This window comes from Erythrolamprus reginae, chromosome 1 (genome assembly GCF_031021105.1).
Source record: "Erythrolamprus reginae isolate rEryReg1 chromosome 1, rEryReg1.hap1, whole genome shotgun sequence".
Lineage (NCBI taxonomy): Eukaryota > Metazoa > Chordata > Lepidosauria > Squamata > Dipsadidae > Erythrolamprus > Erythrolamprus reginae.
The window spans coordinates 208,476,723-208,495,102 of NC_091950.1; the positions used below are offsets into that span (position 1 = coordinate 208,476,723).

General features: G+C 39.2%; 1 protein-coding gene across 3 annotated transcripts in view; it reads left to right on the top strand.

Moving 5' to 3' along the window:
• SATB2 (SATB homeobox 2) overlaps nucleotides 1-18,380 on the top strand; it is a 167,642-nt gene that overhangs the window by 48,794 nt on the left and 100,468 nt on the right. For all 3 annotated transcript variants that reach the window (XM_070732092.1, XM_070732093.1, XM_070732094.1), the window contains exons 4-5: nucleotides 17,020-17,146; nucleotides 17,792-17,915. In XM_070732092.1, coding sequence (XP_070588193.1) covers nucleotides 17,020-17,146; nucleotides 17,792-17,915 — 251 coding nt within the window. The remainder of the gene's footprint in view (nucleotides 1-17,019; nucleotides 17,147-17,791; nucleotides 17,916-18,380) is intronic.

Sequence of the window (18,380 nt, forward strand, 5' to 3'; positions counted from 1 at the left end):
CAATGTGAGAAAATATTTTACTGAAAGAGTAGTAGATGCTTGGAACAAACTTCCAACAGTAATCACAGTAACTGAATTTAAACATGGCTGGGATAAACATATATCCATCCTAAGATAAAATACAGGAAATAGTATAAGGGCAGACTAGATGGACCATGAGGTCTTTTTCTGCCATCAATCTTCTATGTTTCTATGTTTTTATCTTGTGCCAGGATTTCCCAAGAGGTAGTGTCGATATCAAGGGACTTGAAGGAGGCTTTCAATGTGTCTTTATATCGCTTCCTTTGTCCACCGTGCAATTACTTTCCTTTAGATAGATCACCATAGAGGAGCTGTTTAGAGATGCGATGGTCTGGCATCCTTGCAACATGGCCTGTCCAGCATGTCTGGGCTTTCATCAGCAGGGTGGGAATTGATGGCAGGCCTGCTCTAGAGAGGACTTATATGGCGGGGGCCACAGAGCTAGCCGTTCCAGGGGAACAAGAGATCGTTGCTTAATAACGATCCCTTGTTCTGGCTCTGTGAACCCAATCCTGGGTGCTGGTGATGAGTGTAATTCTGGGCCTGGGCTCAAGCTGCTGCTACTCAATGCCAGGTCAGTGGTAAATAAAGCTCTCCTCATCCGGGATCTGATCCTGGATGAGGAGGCCGACCTGGCATGTGTTACTGAAACCTGGCTGGGCCCAGAGGGAGGAGTCCCTCTCTCTGAAATTTGCCCAGCCGGGTTTCAGATATGGCATCAGCCTCGACTCCAGGGAAGGGGGGGAGGAGTGGCTATTATAGCCAGGGAGAGCCTTGGCTTGCGTAGACTCGTTGCTCCAGAGATTGCGGGTTGCGAGTCCCTCCTGGTGAAGTTGGACTTAGGGGTCCAGGTGGGCTTGTTTCTCACATACCTGCCTCCCAGCTGCGTGTCACAAGCCCTGCCTGTGCTACTCGAGGAGGTAGCTGGGTTGGCGGTGGGGTTCCCCAGACTTATTGTCTGGGAGGCAGGGCAAATTTTAACCTGCCGTCGCTCGGTGAAACCTCTGGACTGGCACAGGAGTTCATGGTCACCATGACAGCCATGGACCTGACCCAAGTAGTACAGGGTCCGACTCATGAGGGGGGGCATGCACCCAACATGGTATTCCTCTCTGAGCAACTAAGTAATGGTCTGAGACTAAGGGGCTTAGAAGTGTTGCCTTTATCATGGTCGGACCATTTTGTACTGCGGTTTGACTTCCTGGCTCCAATCCTTCCCCGCAGGGAGGCGGAACCGATTAAGCTGTTCCGCCCCAGACGCCTGATGGATCCAGAGGGTTTTCAGAAGGCGCTTGGGGTTATTCCAGATACACTCGTACACAGTTCGGCAGAGTCTCTGGCTGAGGCCTGGAACAAGGCTGCAGCAGAGGCTCTTGACCGAATTGCGCCGTTGCGACCTCTCCGCGGCACTAGACCCCATAGAGCTCCATGGTTCAACGAGGAGCTCTGGGAGTTGAAACGCCAGAAGAGACGTCTAAAGAAGCGATGGAGGAAGAGTAAGTCCGAATCCGATCGAACACTTGTAAGAGCACATGTTAAGACTTACAAAGTGGCGCTCAAGGCGGCAAGATGCGCGTATCATTCCGCCTTGATTGCATCAGCGGAATCCCGCCCGGCCGCTCTGTTTAGGGTGACCCGCTCCCTTCTTAATTAGGGGGGAGTTGGGGAGCCCTTGCAGAGTAGTGCCGAGGATTTTAACACTTTTTCACTGATAAAATCGCTCGGATCCGAGCGGACCTCGATTCTAATTGGAATACAGAGTCGACTGACAACGAGTCAGTTGAGGTGACTGGGGCACGTACTTGTCCACCTTGACACCTGATGAAGTGGACAAGGCCATTGGAGCTGTGAGTTCCGCCACCTGTTTACTGGATCCGTATCCCTCCTGGCTGGTTTTGGCCAGCAGGGAGGTGACACGGAGCTGGGTCCAGGAGATTGTCAACGCTTCTTTGGGGAGGGGGTCCTTCCCGGATCCCTACAAGGAGGCACTTGTGCGCCCCCTCCTCAAGAAGCCTTCCCTGGACCCAGCCATTCTCAATAACTATCGATCAGTCTCCAACCTTCCCTTTATGGGGAAGGTTGTTGAGAAGGTGGTGGCGCTCCAGCTCCAACGGTCCTTGGAAGAAGCCGATTATCTAGGTCCTCAGCAGTCAGGATTCAGGCCCGGCTACAGCACGGAAATTGCTTTGGTCGCGCTGATGGATGATCTCTGGCGGGCCCGGGACAGGAGTTTAACCTCTGTCCTGGTGCTTCTTGACCTCTCAGCGGCTTTCGATACCATCGACCATGGTATCCTTCTGCGCCGGCTGGAGGGGTTGGGAGTGGGAGGCACTGTCCTGCAGTGGTTCTCTTCCTACCTCTCTGGTCGGTCGCAGTCGGTGTTAGTGGGGGGTCAGAGGTCGACCTCTAGGTTACTCCCTTGTGGGGTGCCTCAGGGGTCAGTCCTCTCCCCCCTACTATTTAATATCTACATGAAACCGCTGGGTGAGATCATCCAAGGGCATGGGGTGAGGTACCATCAGTATGCAGATGATACCCAGCTTTACATCTCCACCCCTTGTCCAGTCGGCGAAGCAGTGGAAGTGATGTGCCGGTGCCTGGAGGCTGTTGGGGTCTGGATGGGTGTCAATAGACTCAAGCTCAACCCGGATAAGACGGAGTGGCTGTGGGTTTTGCCTCCCAAGGACAATTCCATCTGTCCGTCCATCACCCTGGGGGGGGGAGTCACTAACCCCCTCAGAGAGGGTTCCCAACTTGGGCGTCCTCCTCGATCCACAGCTCACATTAGAGAAACATCTTTCAGCTGTGGCGAGGGGGGCGTTTGCCCAGGTTCGCCTGGTGCACCAGTTGCGGCCCTATTTGGACCGGGAGTCACTGCTCACAGTCACTCATGCCCTCATCACCTCGAGGCTCGACTACTGTAATGCTCTCTACATGGGGCTACCTTTGAAAAGTGTTCGTAAACTTCAGATCGTGCAGAATGCAGCTGCGAGAGCTATCATGGGCTTTCCTAAATATGCCCATGTCACACCAACACTCCGCAGTCTGCATTGGTTGCCGATCAGTTTCCGGTCACAATTCAAAGTGTTGGTTATGACCTATAAAGCCCTTCATGGCACTGGACCAGAATATCTCCGGGACCGCCTTCTGCCGCACGAATCCCAGCGACCAGTTAGGTCCCACAGAGTTGGCCTTCTCCGGGTCCCGTCAACTAAACAATGTCGTTTGGCGGGACTCAGGGGAAGAGCCTTCTCTGTGGCGGCCCCGACCCTTTGGAACCAACTCCCCCCAGATATCAGAGTTGCCCCCACCCTCCTAGCCTTTCGTAAGCTCCTTAAAACCCACCTCTGTCGTCAGGCATGGGGGAATTGACATGTTCCCTCCCCCTAGGCTTATAAAATTTATGCATGGTACGCTAGTATGTATGATTGGTTTTAATTTGTGGTGTTTTTTTAAAATTAACTTAAATATTAGATTTGTTTTATATTGTATTGTTATTGCTGTGAGCCGCCTCGAGTCTGCGGAGAGGGGCGGCATACATATCTGATTAAACTAAACTAAACTAAATTATATGTCTGGCACCTTATCCTACCATTGAATCCTCAGAATTCTACGGAGGTAGTCATGTGGTAGTGGTTCAATTGTCTAGCGTGTCTCCTATTTACAGTTCAAGTCTCACTGGCATACAACAGAGTAGTTAGCACTTACTGCTCGGTAGACTTTGAGCTTTGTAGCAAGGTTTATTCCATGACTGTCCCACACATTGGTCAATAATCTGTCAAATGCAGAGCTTGCCTTGGCAATTCTGCAGTTGACCTCAATGTCAATTGTCACTGCGTGGGAAAGAGTGCTGCCAAGGTATGTAAATTATCCTTTTGTCCTTCACTGTAATGGTGGGTTCTTGGTATTTGGCTTTTGGAGCTGGCTGATGCATCCTTTCGGTCTTTATGTTGATAAAGAGACCAAAGTTGCCACATGCTGCTGCAAATTTGTCCACACTGGCTTTCATTTGCGGCTCTGATCCAGCATTCAGGGCACAGCCAGCAAAGAGGAGGTCACAGGTAAAGCACAGTTTGCTTTATCTTGGTGACAGTCTGGAGACTTTGCAGATTGAATAGTTTCTCATGGGTCCTGTATCTCAGGCTCACTCACAAGGAACTGTTCTGGAAGTCATCTGACAGCATGGCTGAAAACATTATGATGAACAAGGTCGGTGCCAAGGCAGACCCTTGCTTGATGCCATTATAACAGGAAAGGCCTCTGAAGCTTCTCCATCATCCAGAATATGGACCATCATAATATCATGAAACTGATGTATACTAAGAAAGAGCAAACCAATGTTTAATTCTGAGTTGGGGCATTTTTTCTAGAGCATGAGTTCTTGCAGTGTGGGACAAGCAAATGTCTTTTTGAAGCTTACTGGGCTGATTTGCAAAGCAAGTCTAGTGGGATTTCATTGGTAGGAGGCTTACCCCTTTCTTTCTGCTCTATACACCAATACTATTTCATTCCTTCAAAGCCAAGATAATTCCCTCACCCATTCCTAGCACCTGCAAAGCAGCATATCCAATAGAAGAATGTGAGTCCAACCCAACTTCAGACTCCTTCTAGGAGTCCTTTTTTTGTTTTTCACAAAAAGTAATTAAGTCCAGAACAGCTCTACTGGTGCTGATAAGTTCTACTCCTCATATTCTCCAACCTCTGCTGAGCCTTAGCCAATAACAACAGATATCTGGAATGGCATGAACACCTAAAATACAACTGTAATGCTCTCTACATGGGGCTACCTTGGAAAAGTGTTCAGAAACTTCAGATCGTGCAGAATGCAGCTGCGAGAGCAATCATGGGCTTCCCAAGGTATGCCCATGTTACACCAACACTCCGCAGTCTGCATTGGTTGCCGATCAATTTCCGGTCACAATTCAAAATGTTGGTTATGACCTATAAAGCCCTTCATGGCATCGGACCAGAATGTCTCCGGGAACGCCTTCTGCCGCACAAATCCCAGCGACCAGTTAGAGTTGGCCTTCTCCGGGTCCCGTCGACTAAACAGTGTCGTTTGGCGGGTCCCAGGGAAAGAGTCTTCTCTGTGGCGGTCCCGACCTTCTGGAACCAGCTCCCCCCGAGATTAGAACTGCCCCCACCCTCCTCGCCTTTCATAAACTCCTTAAAACCCACCTCTGCCGTCAGACATGGGGGAATTGAGACATCTCCCCTGGGCCTATACAATTCATGTATGGTATGTTTGTATGTATGTCTGCTTTAATAATGGGTTTTTTAAATGTTTTTAAATTATTAGATTTGTCTTGAATTGTTTTATTGTTGTTGTGAGCCGCCCCAAGTCTACGGAGAGGGGCGGCATACAAATCAAATCAATCAATCAACAAACAAACCAACAAACTGCTGGAAGAAATTGAAATTTCTTCCACAGCAAACTCTCAAAACGCAGGTGTTCTGTTGGAAAACAAGATGCTTGAAAATGCAGTTTTAAGTTCTAAAGCATTTGGAATTAATGTTTTGTAAAACATTCTGCATAATCACGAATAATACTATCTTTGAAATGCCTGGAAGTTTTCTTGCAAGGACAATCAAATGTGTCCAAAGTTGATATCAATACAATTCGAGGCCTACTATTAAAACAGCAAACCAGAGGTTTTTTGTAATCTAGCTTTAAACATTTAAATATGTTGTGAGTTCCATTAAGGCTAAGCACAATAGCTTATAATAGCAGAATAATGTTTGTCTAGTGACCCCCCTCTGCAAGTTAGGGCCAAACCCTACTCCTTACATTGGTTTCACATATGGGCATAAATTAGAAGGATTATTTTCAAGTCTGCCCATGTCATGGAGACATGAAAACATAATATAAATTAGACTTCTTTGTCCTTCATTCATTAAATAGTGATTAATCAAATCAGAGAAGTTGCAGGCTTATTATAGCTTTGAACTCTACTTGAAACTCATTTACCAGACTTGCCTCTTTCTTTCTCAGATCTAGATTTTGGCAATGCTTTCTTTTGAGACATGCTATATAAAATAATAATTTAATTTCAAAGCATGTTTTTACCAAAAATATCACTCTTTTGGAAAGCTAATGTATGAAGGCCATCCTGTTTATTATTAAAAAGAGAAAAGTTTCTTTTGGTATTTTGTTTAAAGTCTAGAAAAGTCTCAATATATGAAATATCAGTTGCATTGCCTTTATATCTAAGCCAATATTGTGTCCTTTTTAAAAAAAGAAGAAGGAAAAAAGGCTTTGAAATTAAATAACTGCTTCTAAAATAATCAACCAGAAAATGTTATTTAATTGTGTTTGCTACATAGAGTTTGTTTTAATTAATTTTGCTAGTTCTTTAATGCTTATATTAAACTAATCTAATCTAAGTTTAGACTTTGGCATAATATTTCCCAAATGTGAAACAGCATCTATTACATAAGACTAATGTTCTTGCAACAAAACACAAAACTTGTACAGTATATAAAATTACAAGGCAATCTGTTTGATATATTTAAATAAATTCTTTTGTATATAGTTGATAGAAAGCAGTAAGGAAAATAGATTCTCAACATAATGTTTACTGGCTTCCATTTTCATCAGTGAAAGTAATCATTTTGCATGTTTTTATTACAATAGTGTCCTTATTAAGAGAACACAACAATGTGGGAACTATAAGTAGATGTTTGTTTCTGATTAAGACCTAATTTTGCCAAAGTTGAATAGACATTTAACAACCTGCTACAGCTGATAAAGAATGTATTGTGGAGTCTACTTAAAATATTTTGATATAAAACTATCTGTATTGTATTCTATAGATTGCTTATAGAAATAAAAATCATTTAAATAATATAAAATATTATAAACAATGAAGTAGTAATAAAACACATATTATAACAATGCCAAGAACTTATTCAATTGCCCCAATATGGGTTTTTAAATGCTGAGGAAATTTTTTCCACGTGAAATGATTTGTTATATATTCTAACTTTATTGATTGATAAATGGTAGAATTATCAAACATTTCACAGCTGAGTATCATTCTATGTACTTCTTGTTGAATATTCCTTCAGACCTAAGATTGAAAATCAAAATTCAAATAAGACTATTTCAGTCAAAAAATTTATTTCTTGAACACATTTTTCTGGAGGAATCAAATTTCTGTCCATGCAGCATTTTCTGAAAGTAGGAAAGAAAACCAGAGAAGAAAATTATGCATGCCACAAAATTAATTTTGCACCTGAGCAAATTTTCATGCTCTTTGTTGTAGCTTTTTGAATAAATGTTAATATTGATTGATTATTTGCCACCACATTACTGCTAATTCCTAGTGACCAGGTAGATGAGGTTTTTTTTCTATGATGATTGGTCTCTAACTTCATCATTGAGGTCTTCCAAAGGTACACACATCTTCTTTTTTTAATTATTATTATTATTATTATTTATTTTACAAATGTGACATACAAGACAAAGGAAAAAAACATACATAAAAACATATATATACAACATTTGGGAAATGAAAGTTTCCCCACTACAGTGGAACCCCGACATAAGAGCTGCTCTACTTAAGAGCAACTCGAGATAAGAGCTGGGAGGGGAGAGATATTTTTGTTCTACTTACAAGCCCAAATTCGAGATACAAGCGCCAAGGAGCTGTCTCCTGAAGCCAAACGCTAACTTCCGCGTTTGGCTTCAGGAGACAGCTGCGAAGCAGCGCGCATGTTTTAAAAGGTTGCAGCCGGCCTGGGGGGCTCGGGGGGGGGGGGTGCTTGCAGCTTTCTTTCTTGCTCTTTTTCTTTCTCTCTTTTACCTTCCCTTCCTCTATTTCTTCTTTTCTTTCTCCTTCCCACCTTCTTCCCTCCCTCCCTCCCTTCACTCATTCCTCTCTTACTCTCCCCTTTCATAAGTTTCCTTGCTTCCTTCCTCTGTTCCTGTCCCTTCCCCCTTTCTTTCTTTCTTTCTTTCTTTCTTTCTTGCTCTTTTTCTTTCTCTCTTTTACCTTCCCTTCCTCTATTTCTTCTTTTCTTTCTCCTTCCCACCTTCTTCCCTCCCTCCCTCCCTTCACTCATTCCTCTCTTACTCTCCCCTTTCATAAGTTTCCTTGCTTCCTTCCTCTGTTCCTGTCCCTTCCCCCTTTCTTTCTTTCTTTCTTTCTTTCTTTCTTTCTTTCTTTCTTTCTTTCTTTCTTGCTCTTTTTCTTTCTCTCTTTTACCTTCCCTTCCTCTATTTCTTCTTTTCTTTCTCCTTCCCACCTTCTTCCCTCCCTCCCTCCCTCCCTTCATTCATTCCTCTCTTACTCTCCCCTTTCATAAGTTTCCTTGCTTCCTTCCTCTGTTCCTGTCCCTTCCCTCTTTCCTTCCTTCCTTCCCACCCTCCGTCCATTCATTCACCCATTCCTCTCTTGATCGCTTAAAGCCGGTCCCTGATGCAAAAAGGGTTGGGGACCTCTGTCCTACAGGATTGGGTGGCAGAGAAGTTGAACATATGTAAATTTAAAAGTTTAAGAAAGTTTACAAGTTAAGTGAAAGAAACTTCATTATTCATTTATATGTACATGTACATTTCTTCATTAAAAACATGTCTTTCTGCATAATTTAGACTAACTTTGTGAGTTTTTTGAGGGCTGGAACCAATTAAAATTATTTACATTAATTCCTATGGGGAAAAGTCGTTCGAGATAAGAGCTGCTCGACTTAAGAGCCCAGGTCCGGAACGAATTAAACTCGTATCTCGAGGTACCACTGTATTTTTTTTTGGGATATTTGATCAGAGAATTACACTTCTTTTACATAATATTAATTTTTGAATTATTTTATTTGACGTGTTGCTTTGCATAAGTTTTTATTTATTTATTTCTTTTAGCCAATCATAAAATTTTGCCCATGTTTTATAGTAATCTGATTCTTCTTTTCCCTGTAATCTTTTGGATAGCCTGTCCATCTCCGCACAGTCTAGTATTTTTTAAATTATTATGTTTTCTTCCAGTATTTTATCTGTTTTCCACTGTTGGGCATATACTATTCTGGCACCTAGTCTAACTAGGTATCTTACTTCTTTTTCTGTTTTTTTATTAAATACCCAATAAATATAATTCTGGCTTTTTCCCCGATTTCTTCATTTGCTATTTCTTTTAACCAATTTGTTATTTTATTCCATGTGCATGTCCACCATTGGTGGTAGAACGTGCCTCTTTCTTTTTTACACTTCCAACATGTTGGAGAGGTTTTTGGGGACATTTTTGCAAGTCTTTCTGTCGATAGGTGCCACCTGTAGAACATTTTTAATTGGTTTTCCTTGAATGCGGTCGATCTTGTCATCTGCCAATTGTTAATCCATAATTTTTCCCATTTTTCTAGTTTAATTGTGTAGCCAAAATTCATTCCCCAGCTTATGATCTTATTTTATCATATTCTCTTTTACAATTTCCACTTCTGTCTCATAACAGATCAAAAATTTATATATTTTACCGATTAATTTTTCATCATTTTTAATAGTGTCCTGTCCAATTCACCCCTCCCCACCAGAAAACCATATTCCTTTTTGTCTTTTTGGTATGCGTCTTTTAATTGTAGATATGTCCACCAATCTAATTTCTTACCATTATATTCCAATTCTTCCTTTGTTTTTATATTCATTTGTTGATCTAATAATTCTTTATATCTAATTGTATTGTGAGGCCCGATTAAATTTGGATGATATGTTAATTCTATTGGTGAAACCCATTCTGGTACCTTAGTATATTGTTGTTGTTTTATTATTTTCCATATTTGGATAAGAGAATTTCGTAATACAGTATATGTTTTTTGAAATATGTATGAGTTTTGTCTCTTCCGTACCAGAGATAGGCGTGCCCTTCTATTGTCAATATATGTTTATTTTCTAATATGATCCACTCTTTGACCCATACCAATTATGTTGCGTAATAAAATTTGGTAGACCCAGACCTCCTCTTTCCTTCACATCTTGGTAGACCCAGACCTCCTCTTTCCTTCACATCTTGCAATGCCTTTAATTTGATTCTTGCTTTTTTACCTAACCATATATATTTTAATATTACCTTGTCTAATTCTTTAAAGAAATTTTTACCTGGGTTTATTGGAATTGTCTGGAAAAGGAAGAGGAGCTTGGGAAGGACACTCATTTTAATCGAATTAATTCTACCTACGCACATCTTCACTGTAACTGAGTCTATCCATCTTGTTACTGATTGTCCTCTTTCCTTTCTTCCCCCTTTTCCAGAATCAGAGCCTCAAAACTAGGTCTTTGCATAATCTGCCTGAAATGAGATTATTTATTTGTGACTCAAGTGAGTTGGTTTATTTGATGAACAATTTATTTGATTTCTTGGCTGGCCACATATTCTCAGGAGTCTTCTTCAAAACCAAAGTTCAAAAACGTTTTTACTGTTTAACTTTAACCTGCTTCTGTAACATCCAATGTTCATTTCCATAGATTGGGAAATACCACTATTTGCACTATTTTGATATTTGTGGGTATAAACACATCAAGCTGTCTGAATTACTTTTCCATTTTTCTTTATGGCCTCCATGCCAACTGCTAGTTTGAAATATATTTTTGACTGTTGTTCTTTTACTGTTAATTATTAATCCTAAAAGGCAGAAGCTGTCTACCATTTCAATATCTTAATCAAGGAAATATCAATTTTAAGAGTTGTTGTGCTACTTATTGTTATTTGTTTGATTTTTTTTAAAAAAAATCTTATTTTTTTTACTATACTCCTTGACTTTTATTAGTAGGCCTTGTAATTCCTTTGCATTTTCAGCATTAGTATCATAAGCAAAGAACATGTTATGGATGTTTCTTCCTTCAGTTTTAAAACTACACTCCTCTTCTTCCAATCCAGCTTCTCTTAATGTGATTTCAACATATAGGTTGAATAGATAAGGGGAAACATTCCTTTGTGTATCTGGAGCCAATTTGTTTCACCATACTCTGTCTGTACTGTGTCTTGACTCTGACTTCTTTGTTTTTAGTACAATACATGTATATTTTTCACTTATAAATTCTCTGTGATATAGTTCAAATGCAGTGTCCGTCAATGTCATCTATTATGCTTATATGTTCATGTACCTTCTCTTCTATTAACCAGTTTCCTTTTATTTTTAAATCAATAAACCAAGTATTCTACTTTTCAGACATATCTGCTAGTTATAGCTATACATTAGGTATGTCAAACTCTGACTTTGCTCAGTTTTTAGGTTTCCCATTTATTAAGTCTGCTTCATTCCATTCCTATCCCAATTTGAGAGATTTCATTTTAGAAAAGGTAGGAGTGACTTCTGTATTTCTAATGCACGTTTCTCAAATATAAATATAGTTTATGCACATTGTAAATAGAAGAACCATTTTTTCTTGAGGATTATTTGCACTAGGACCTGATGTTTCAATAGTCTTTCTATATGATACGCAATTTTTTTTGGAAATGAAAATTAAATCAAAATGGACTATTTTGAAATAAAGTGAGCCATGTCACATAGTTTTGCTGTGTTCAAGTCACACATGTTTGCTGCTTAATTGAAAGTGATTCTCCTTTATAGGTGGATTTTCTATTGCTTCAGTCTACAAATTGGGAAAAAAAGACAACAGTACACATAGCCCTTGAGTTATGACTGCAGTGAAAATAGGAATTTTAGTTGTAAGTTGTTGTGGATATAGGTTGAGGTGTTATGTCAGGGGTGTCAAACTCCTATGACACATCAACTTTCCACCCTTCGCTAAACTGGGGATGGGGGTGGCCAGCACATGATGCATTTGGTCTGTGGGTCACGAGTTTGTCACCCCTGTGTTATGTGGTTGATTTTATAACTGTAAACATGTACAATTACATTTGTTAATCAAATCCATTCTTCTGAATAGACTTTTTCTTTTACTAAAACTGTCAAAATTCATTGAAAATCATAGTCATGTGATTGCATGATGTTGCAAACAGTTCTAAATGTGAGCTTGTTGCTAAGCATTTGAAATTCAATCACATGACCATGGGAGATGGGAGGCAGTCATAACTTTAAGGACTTGTTTGTAAATAGCTTTTTAAAACTCTTGTAATTTTGAACAGTTGTTAAATGTCTAGTTATAAATCAAAGACTATATGTAGAAAAGTGTCTGAAACATGACAGAGACATCTTAACCCTGTTGGGGCTTCTGCAACCTCTATATCTACGGAGGAATGCTATTTCAGTGGGCTAGACACAGAGAAAACATGCTTCCTCATTCCTACAAGATGGCAACATTTAATTGAAAGGATCTGGAGTATACTCACTCTGTCTGAATATACTGGGTGGCCAGAAATGTTTAGAGACAGGTGGTTATAGCAGTCACCACAATTCTTTCATACGTAATGGCTTCATTAGATATTCTACAAATCCTATCTGTCAAAAACGTTTGTCTGCATGATCACCTGTGGTGCCTATTTCCAATTAACTTGTCAAGAAAACGTGACATTATCCCATGTCTACATTTCTGGCTGGTCAGAGGCAGAGGAAATGGACAAGATGAAGTTGTAGGGGGAGTTTTCCAGTTGTTTCTGTGTTCTTTTATGCTGCTTTGAACCAGTCAATCTATTTTTTGGACATGAGTTTAACACATTTTTGAACAATGAATCTATGTTCAGAAATATCCTATTTCAAAAAGTTGACAGATAACTAAACTTGTTTACACTTGTCAAGTACCAACTCACCCTAAGTCAGTAAGAGTGATTTGGGTTTGATTTTCTTGCTGGCAGTTGATGCTTCGTGAGAAGGTATTGAAGTGGACCAAATTAGGAAACTAATTTGTGAGATCTAAGGGGATCTTGTCTGAGAAGCTTTGTCTATTTCCAGTTTTTGTTCCAGACTAAGGTTTTCTTTATCTGACATTGTCTTTGTATCAGCTCTTCCTTTTTTCCATTATAAAAGGAGAAATGCACAAATTACATTCCTTAACTTCTCCTGCATTATAAGAACAATACCAACTTGGACTACCGTAAAGCATTTGAGAAAGTAGACCATAACCTACTACTAGATAAAGTAAAAAATGTGGGATGCAACATCATCAGATGGATTCAAAACTGGCTATCCAACTGCACTCTATGTGTAGTGCTCAATGGAGGGATGTATGCAGTGGAGAACCCAAGGCTCTCTTTTAGGCCCAGTACTCTTCAACATCTTCATCAATGACTTGGATGAGGGGATAGATGGGGAACTCATCAAATTTGCAAATGACACCTACTTGCAGGAATAACTAACACTCCAGAAGATAGGCACAAAATACAGAAGGATCTTGACAAACTTGAACATTGAGTGCTATCTAACAAAATGAAATTCAATGGTGAAAAAGTAAGATTCTACATTTAGGCAAGAAAAACAAAATGCACAGATACAGTATATGTGGTACATTGCTCAACAGTAGTAACTGTGAGAAGGATCTTGGAGTCCTAGTAGACAACCATTTAAATAGGAGCCAACAGTGTGCAGCAGCTGCCCCAAAAGCCAACACAGTTCTAGGCTGCATTAACAGAGGGATAGAATCAAGATCGCATGAAGTGTTAATACCATTTGGTAAGGCCACACTTGGAATACTGCATTCAGTTTTGGTCACCAATGGATGTTGAGACTCTAGAAAGACTACAGAGAAGAGCAACAAAGATGACTAGGGGACTGGAGGATAAAACATATGAAGAACGGTTGCAGGTACTGGGTATGTCTAGTTTAGACATAGAAAAGGACCAGGAGAGACATTATAGCCGTGTTCCAATATCTCAGGGGTTGCCACAAAAAAGAGGGAGTCAACCTATTCTTCAAAGTACCTGAGGGTAGAACAAGAAGAAATAGGTGGTAACTAAACAAGAAGAGAAGTAACTTAGAACTAAGGAAACATTTCCTGACAGTTAGAACAATTAACCAGTAAAACAGCTTGTCTCCAGAGGTTGTGAATACTCCACCACTGAAAGTTTTTAAGAAGATGTTGAATAACCATTTGTCTGAAGTACTATAGGGTTTCCTGCCTAAGCAGGGAGTTGGATAAGAAACTCCAAGGTCCCTTCCAACTCTTCTTCTTGTTATTAACTGACAACCGCTTTATTGAGAGGTTGTTGGATAATCAAATTTTGTGTCATCTTATTTTTCTGGCAGGTCAAGCATTAGTGGTTTACTGGCTGTGCCTAAGAAGAATTAATAATAATAATAATAATAATAATAATAATAATAATAATAATAATTTGTTAGATTTGTATGCCGCCCCTTTCCGAAGACTCGGGGCGGCTCACAGCAATAATAAAAACAATGTTATAGCGAAACAAAGCCGCCCCGAGTCTTCGGAGAGGGGCGGCATACAAATCTAAGTAATAAATAAATAAATAAATAAATAAATCTAATATTAAAAAAGAAAGCATATAAAACCCTATCATATTTAAAAACCAAACAACACATACATACCAAACATAAAATATAAAAGCCTGGGGGAAGGTGTCTCAACTCCCCCATGCCTGGCGATAAAGGTGGGTCTTGAGTAGTTTGCGAAAAACAAGGAGGGTAGGGGCAGTTCTAATATCTGGGGGGAGTTGATTCCAGAGGGCTGGGGCCACCACAGACAAGGCTCTTCCCCTGGGGCCCGTCAAACGACATTGTTTAGTCGACGGGACCTGGAGAAGGCCAACTCTGTGGGACCTTATCGGTCACTGGGATTCTTGCAGTTTTATTTTCCTCTTTCTATTTTAAGTAAGAATTCCCAGACTATTTTCAAAGTATTACGCAAAGCATACCTACGGTACAATTTTGTAAACAATATCCAGGAAGGTCAGCTGTTAAGTTTGGGGACAGTAGGCAAACAAGAAGAGTAATGATTTGATATCTCACACGTCAGCTTTTATTTGAACATGCTCCGCATGAATTTTCTTAAGATAAAATATGCTGTCTTTCTCCAGGTATAATTATTTTCACAAATAGCAGGATATTGGAACTAGACAAAACTGAATATCAAAGAGAGCTAAGAAGTGTTCATCCATAACTAATAACGCTTTTTAAAAAGTGCATGTCTGCAGCACTGTAACAAAAAGGACTTGCAGCAGGTGTTTATGTGCAAAAGCACTGAGCGTTATGGTAACACCTGTGTTTCTGGACTGTTTGCCAGGACAATTTCTTCATTTTTAAGAAAGTAGAGACAACCATGATAGTAGCAGAATTGCAGTCTAATACTATTTGTTTCTTATAATAAGATTCTTCAAACTGTGTTTCAAAATTTGAAGGAGGGGGGAACTCAGGACAAAAAAGGGGTGGGAAGTTCACCTCTATGTAGCCAATTTTCTAACCCTAGAATTTTGCCTGTTAAACAGAGATTCCAGGAATTTTTTTAACACATTCTGTCACTTGAAAAAAATTGAAAAACTGTGCTTTATAAGATCCTATTAATTTTTCTCAAGATTTTTCATTTTTTTTTCAATGTAACTTGGTTGACATTAGTTGGTTAGTTGGTAACTTGGTTTTTGACTGCAGAATTACAGTAGCTACCTTGCCTAGTGAAACATTCTAGCATTTTGAAAGCTTGAGGCAATTTCCTAAAATTTCATCTGAACTATTTAAGGTCTCACTTTTATGGGTAACGTGTACATCACATTGAATTTACACTCCACACCAAACTATACAACTGTGTTATACTCTAGAGCAGTGGTTCCCAACCTGGGTGTCGGCACCCGTTTGGAAGTCGAAAGACTGTTTCACAGGGGTCACCCAAGACAATGGGAAAATATAAATTTCCCACAGTGTTAGGAACTAAAGTTTCTATTCTGGCACTTTGGAACATATTTTTACAATCCAACCAATCAGGCGTTTACAGTGGGGGTGTCCCTCTGACATCCCTGCCAATCAGCTTAAAGCTCGGTTGGGAAAATTGGTGCTAGACTTATGGTTGGGGGATCACCACAACATGAGGAACTGTATTAAAGAGTCGTGGCATTAGAAAGGTTGAGAACCACTATTGCTTGAGCATAACCTAGGTTTGACTCAAGAGAAGGTTCAGAGTCTTTGTTATGCATTTCTTTGTTTTGCATTTCTAACTTTTCATATTCAATCAATTATAATAAGCATATAGTAAATATAGTACATATTACATCTCCAGTTATTTTTACTCCTAAGTATCAAAACTAGGTCTGATGCTTTCATGATTGGTAATTACATAACCTCTAGAAATTATCCCCTTTAAGAGAAGCAACTTTTGTTGGCAAGGGGAATGCAACATAAAGAGCCAGCTCTGAAGACATATGGTACAGCAAATGAGCTTTGTACATTATAATGCATGATAAGAGTATAGGCTCTATTTATACTGCAACATGTTTAGCACCAGATTGTGAATTCTTAATACTGAAACAATGGCATGTTTTTAACATTTCTGTTCTCTTTGTGATATGTTTTAGGCATTCTGTGTCAAGCAATAAATACTTCTCTTTAGCAGCCTTTCCATAACAGTTCTGGTCCAGCAAATGTTTAATAACCTGTTCTAAAGGATTATGTAGGACTATGCAACACTTTTGATTTGTTTCCATAAAGATGCTCCAGAATGAATGGAAGCACAAATTTCATACCTGTCTTTGAAACAGGTACCCAGAACAGTAGCATGCTTTTTTGGAGTTTGAATCTGGAGCATTTCATAGGTCTAGTATAAGCCTAATATATAACAGCATGCATTAAACGAGATTCTGTTATTATTCTCAAATAGCTCAGAGAGCCACTGTCAATCAATATAGTATATTATATTAAACACAAAGAGCCAGTACCTTTTAGGTTCTTTTTAATTGAAAACCAAAATTATATATTTATAGGACTTTTGAAGGTTATAAAAGTAGATTTACAAGCTGCTGAACTTTAGATTCTCCATACTTAACGATAAATTTTCATGACAACATCTTGTAATTAAAATAAATATAAAATAATTAGCAAACTTTCTAGGTATAGGTTTGGATATAAATATATAGATACATGTTTATGATTATTTCATGTTTTGTTTGTTTGTAGGAATAATCAAACTTGGGAAATGGAACCCTCTTCCTTTAACTTATATGACAGATGCACCTGATGCAACAGTAGCTGACATGTTACAAGACGTCTATCATGTTGTGACACTGAAAATTCAATTACAAAGGTGGGCACTACTGAACATCTGCCCTTTTAAAATCCTGAGTTGTTCTGTCAATCACACCATTACTATTGAGATTAACACATGCTATCTTCATTAATTTCTGAGCTCATTTTGAAGTGGGAAGAACAATGTAAGAAGGGAATTACAACTGGCAGTTCTTGCTGGGTGATATTTTAACTAGACATTAGAACACAGGCTAAGGTAGTCAGTCTTTAAAAGAGAATTTTCCACACTTGTAATAATTATATAAAGCCTGACTAAATGTTTTCACCTTATACTTGAGAAATAAATAGTTTTGAAAGGTTTTAAAATTTTAACCAGAAATTCAAGAATAAATGTTGGGCTCAAAGCTATCGTCTTTATGTTGCAATCTGCTGAGATTACAATTGTTGAGAATTTATTCAGCCAGTGATAGGCAATATAAATATTTACTCAGTACTATATTTGCTTATTTATGTTCAAATCTTCCTAGGTTCTAGATTGTAGCTGCAAGAAAACTGCATAAAAGAATGACATAAAATATGAATGTCCTATTCTTAGTTGTGTTTGGGTTTAAAGAGTGATATAGCATTTGCATGTAAAAAACTGCTATGTTTGCATGCAGCACTTTCCCCCATCTGTCTATTCTCGTGTTCTCTGTCTTTTCAGTTGTTCAAAGCTGGAAGATTTGCCAGCAGAACAGTGGAACCATGCCACAGTCCGCAATGCCTTAAAGGAATTGCTCAAAGAGATGAATCAGAGCACGTTAGCCAAAGAATGCCCTCTCTCCCAGGTCAGTGCCTCTATTTGTAGCACAAGAACTACAGCCCATAAAATGCAATATAGTATGAAATAATAAATAAATAAATAAATAAATAAATAATCCCTGCAATTATAATTTTCCTGTGAGTGCAAGATCATTGACAAGTATTATTAGAAGAATGAGAGGAAAAGAAGCTGAAAATTTAAAAGGATACCATCATGTTTACAATGCCTGTTGTATATTTTACCTTTCTTTCTCTATGTTATTACATTATATACTCAGTCTGGGTGCACATACCTCTAATAGATAAAGCTATCAATATTTAGTATATTCTAAGATACAAAAACCCGAATCTTCCAAGCATCCAAAAATGAATAAAATGTGCAAGTTAGTTCTCTTAAATCAAAATTCAATTCCAGGTACCTTTGAATTAGCAAGATGGAACACAAAACACTATTATTTCAATGTTAAAATAAAAATGTATATTATTTTAAT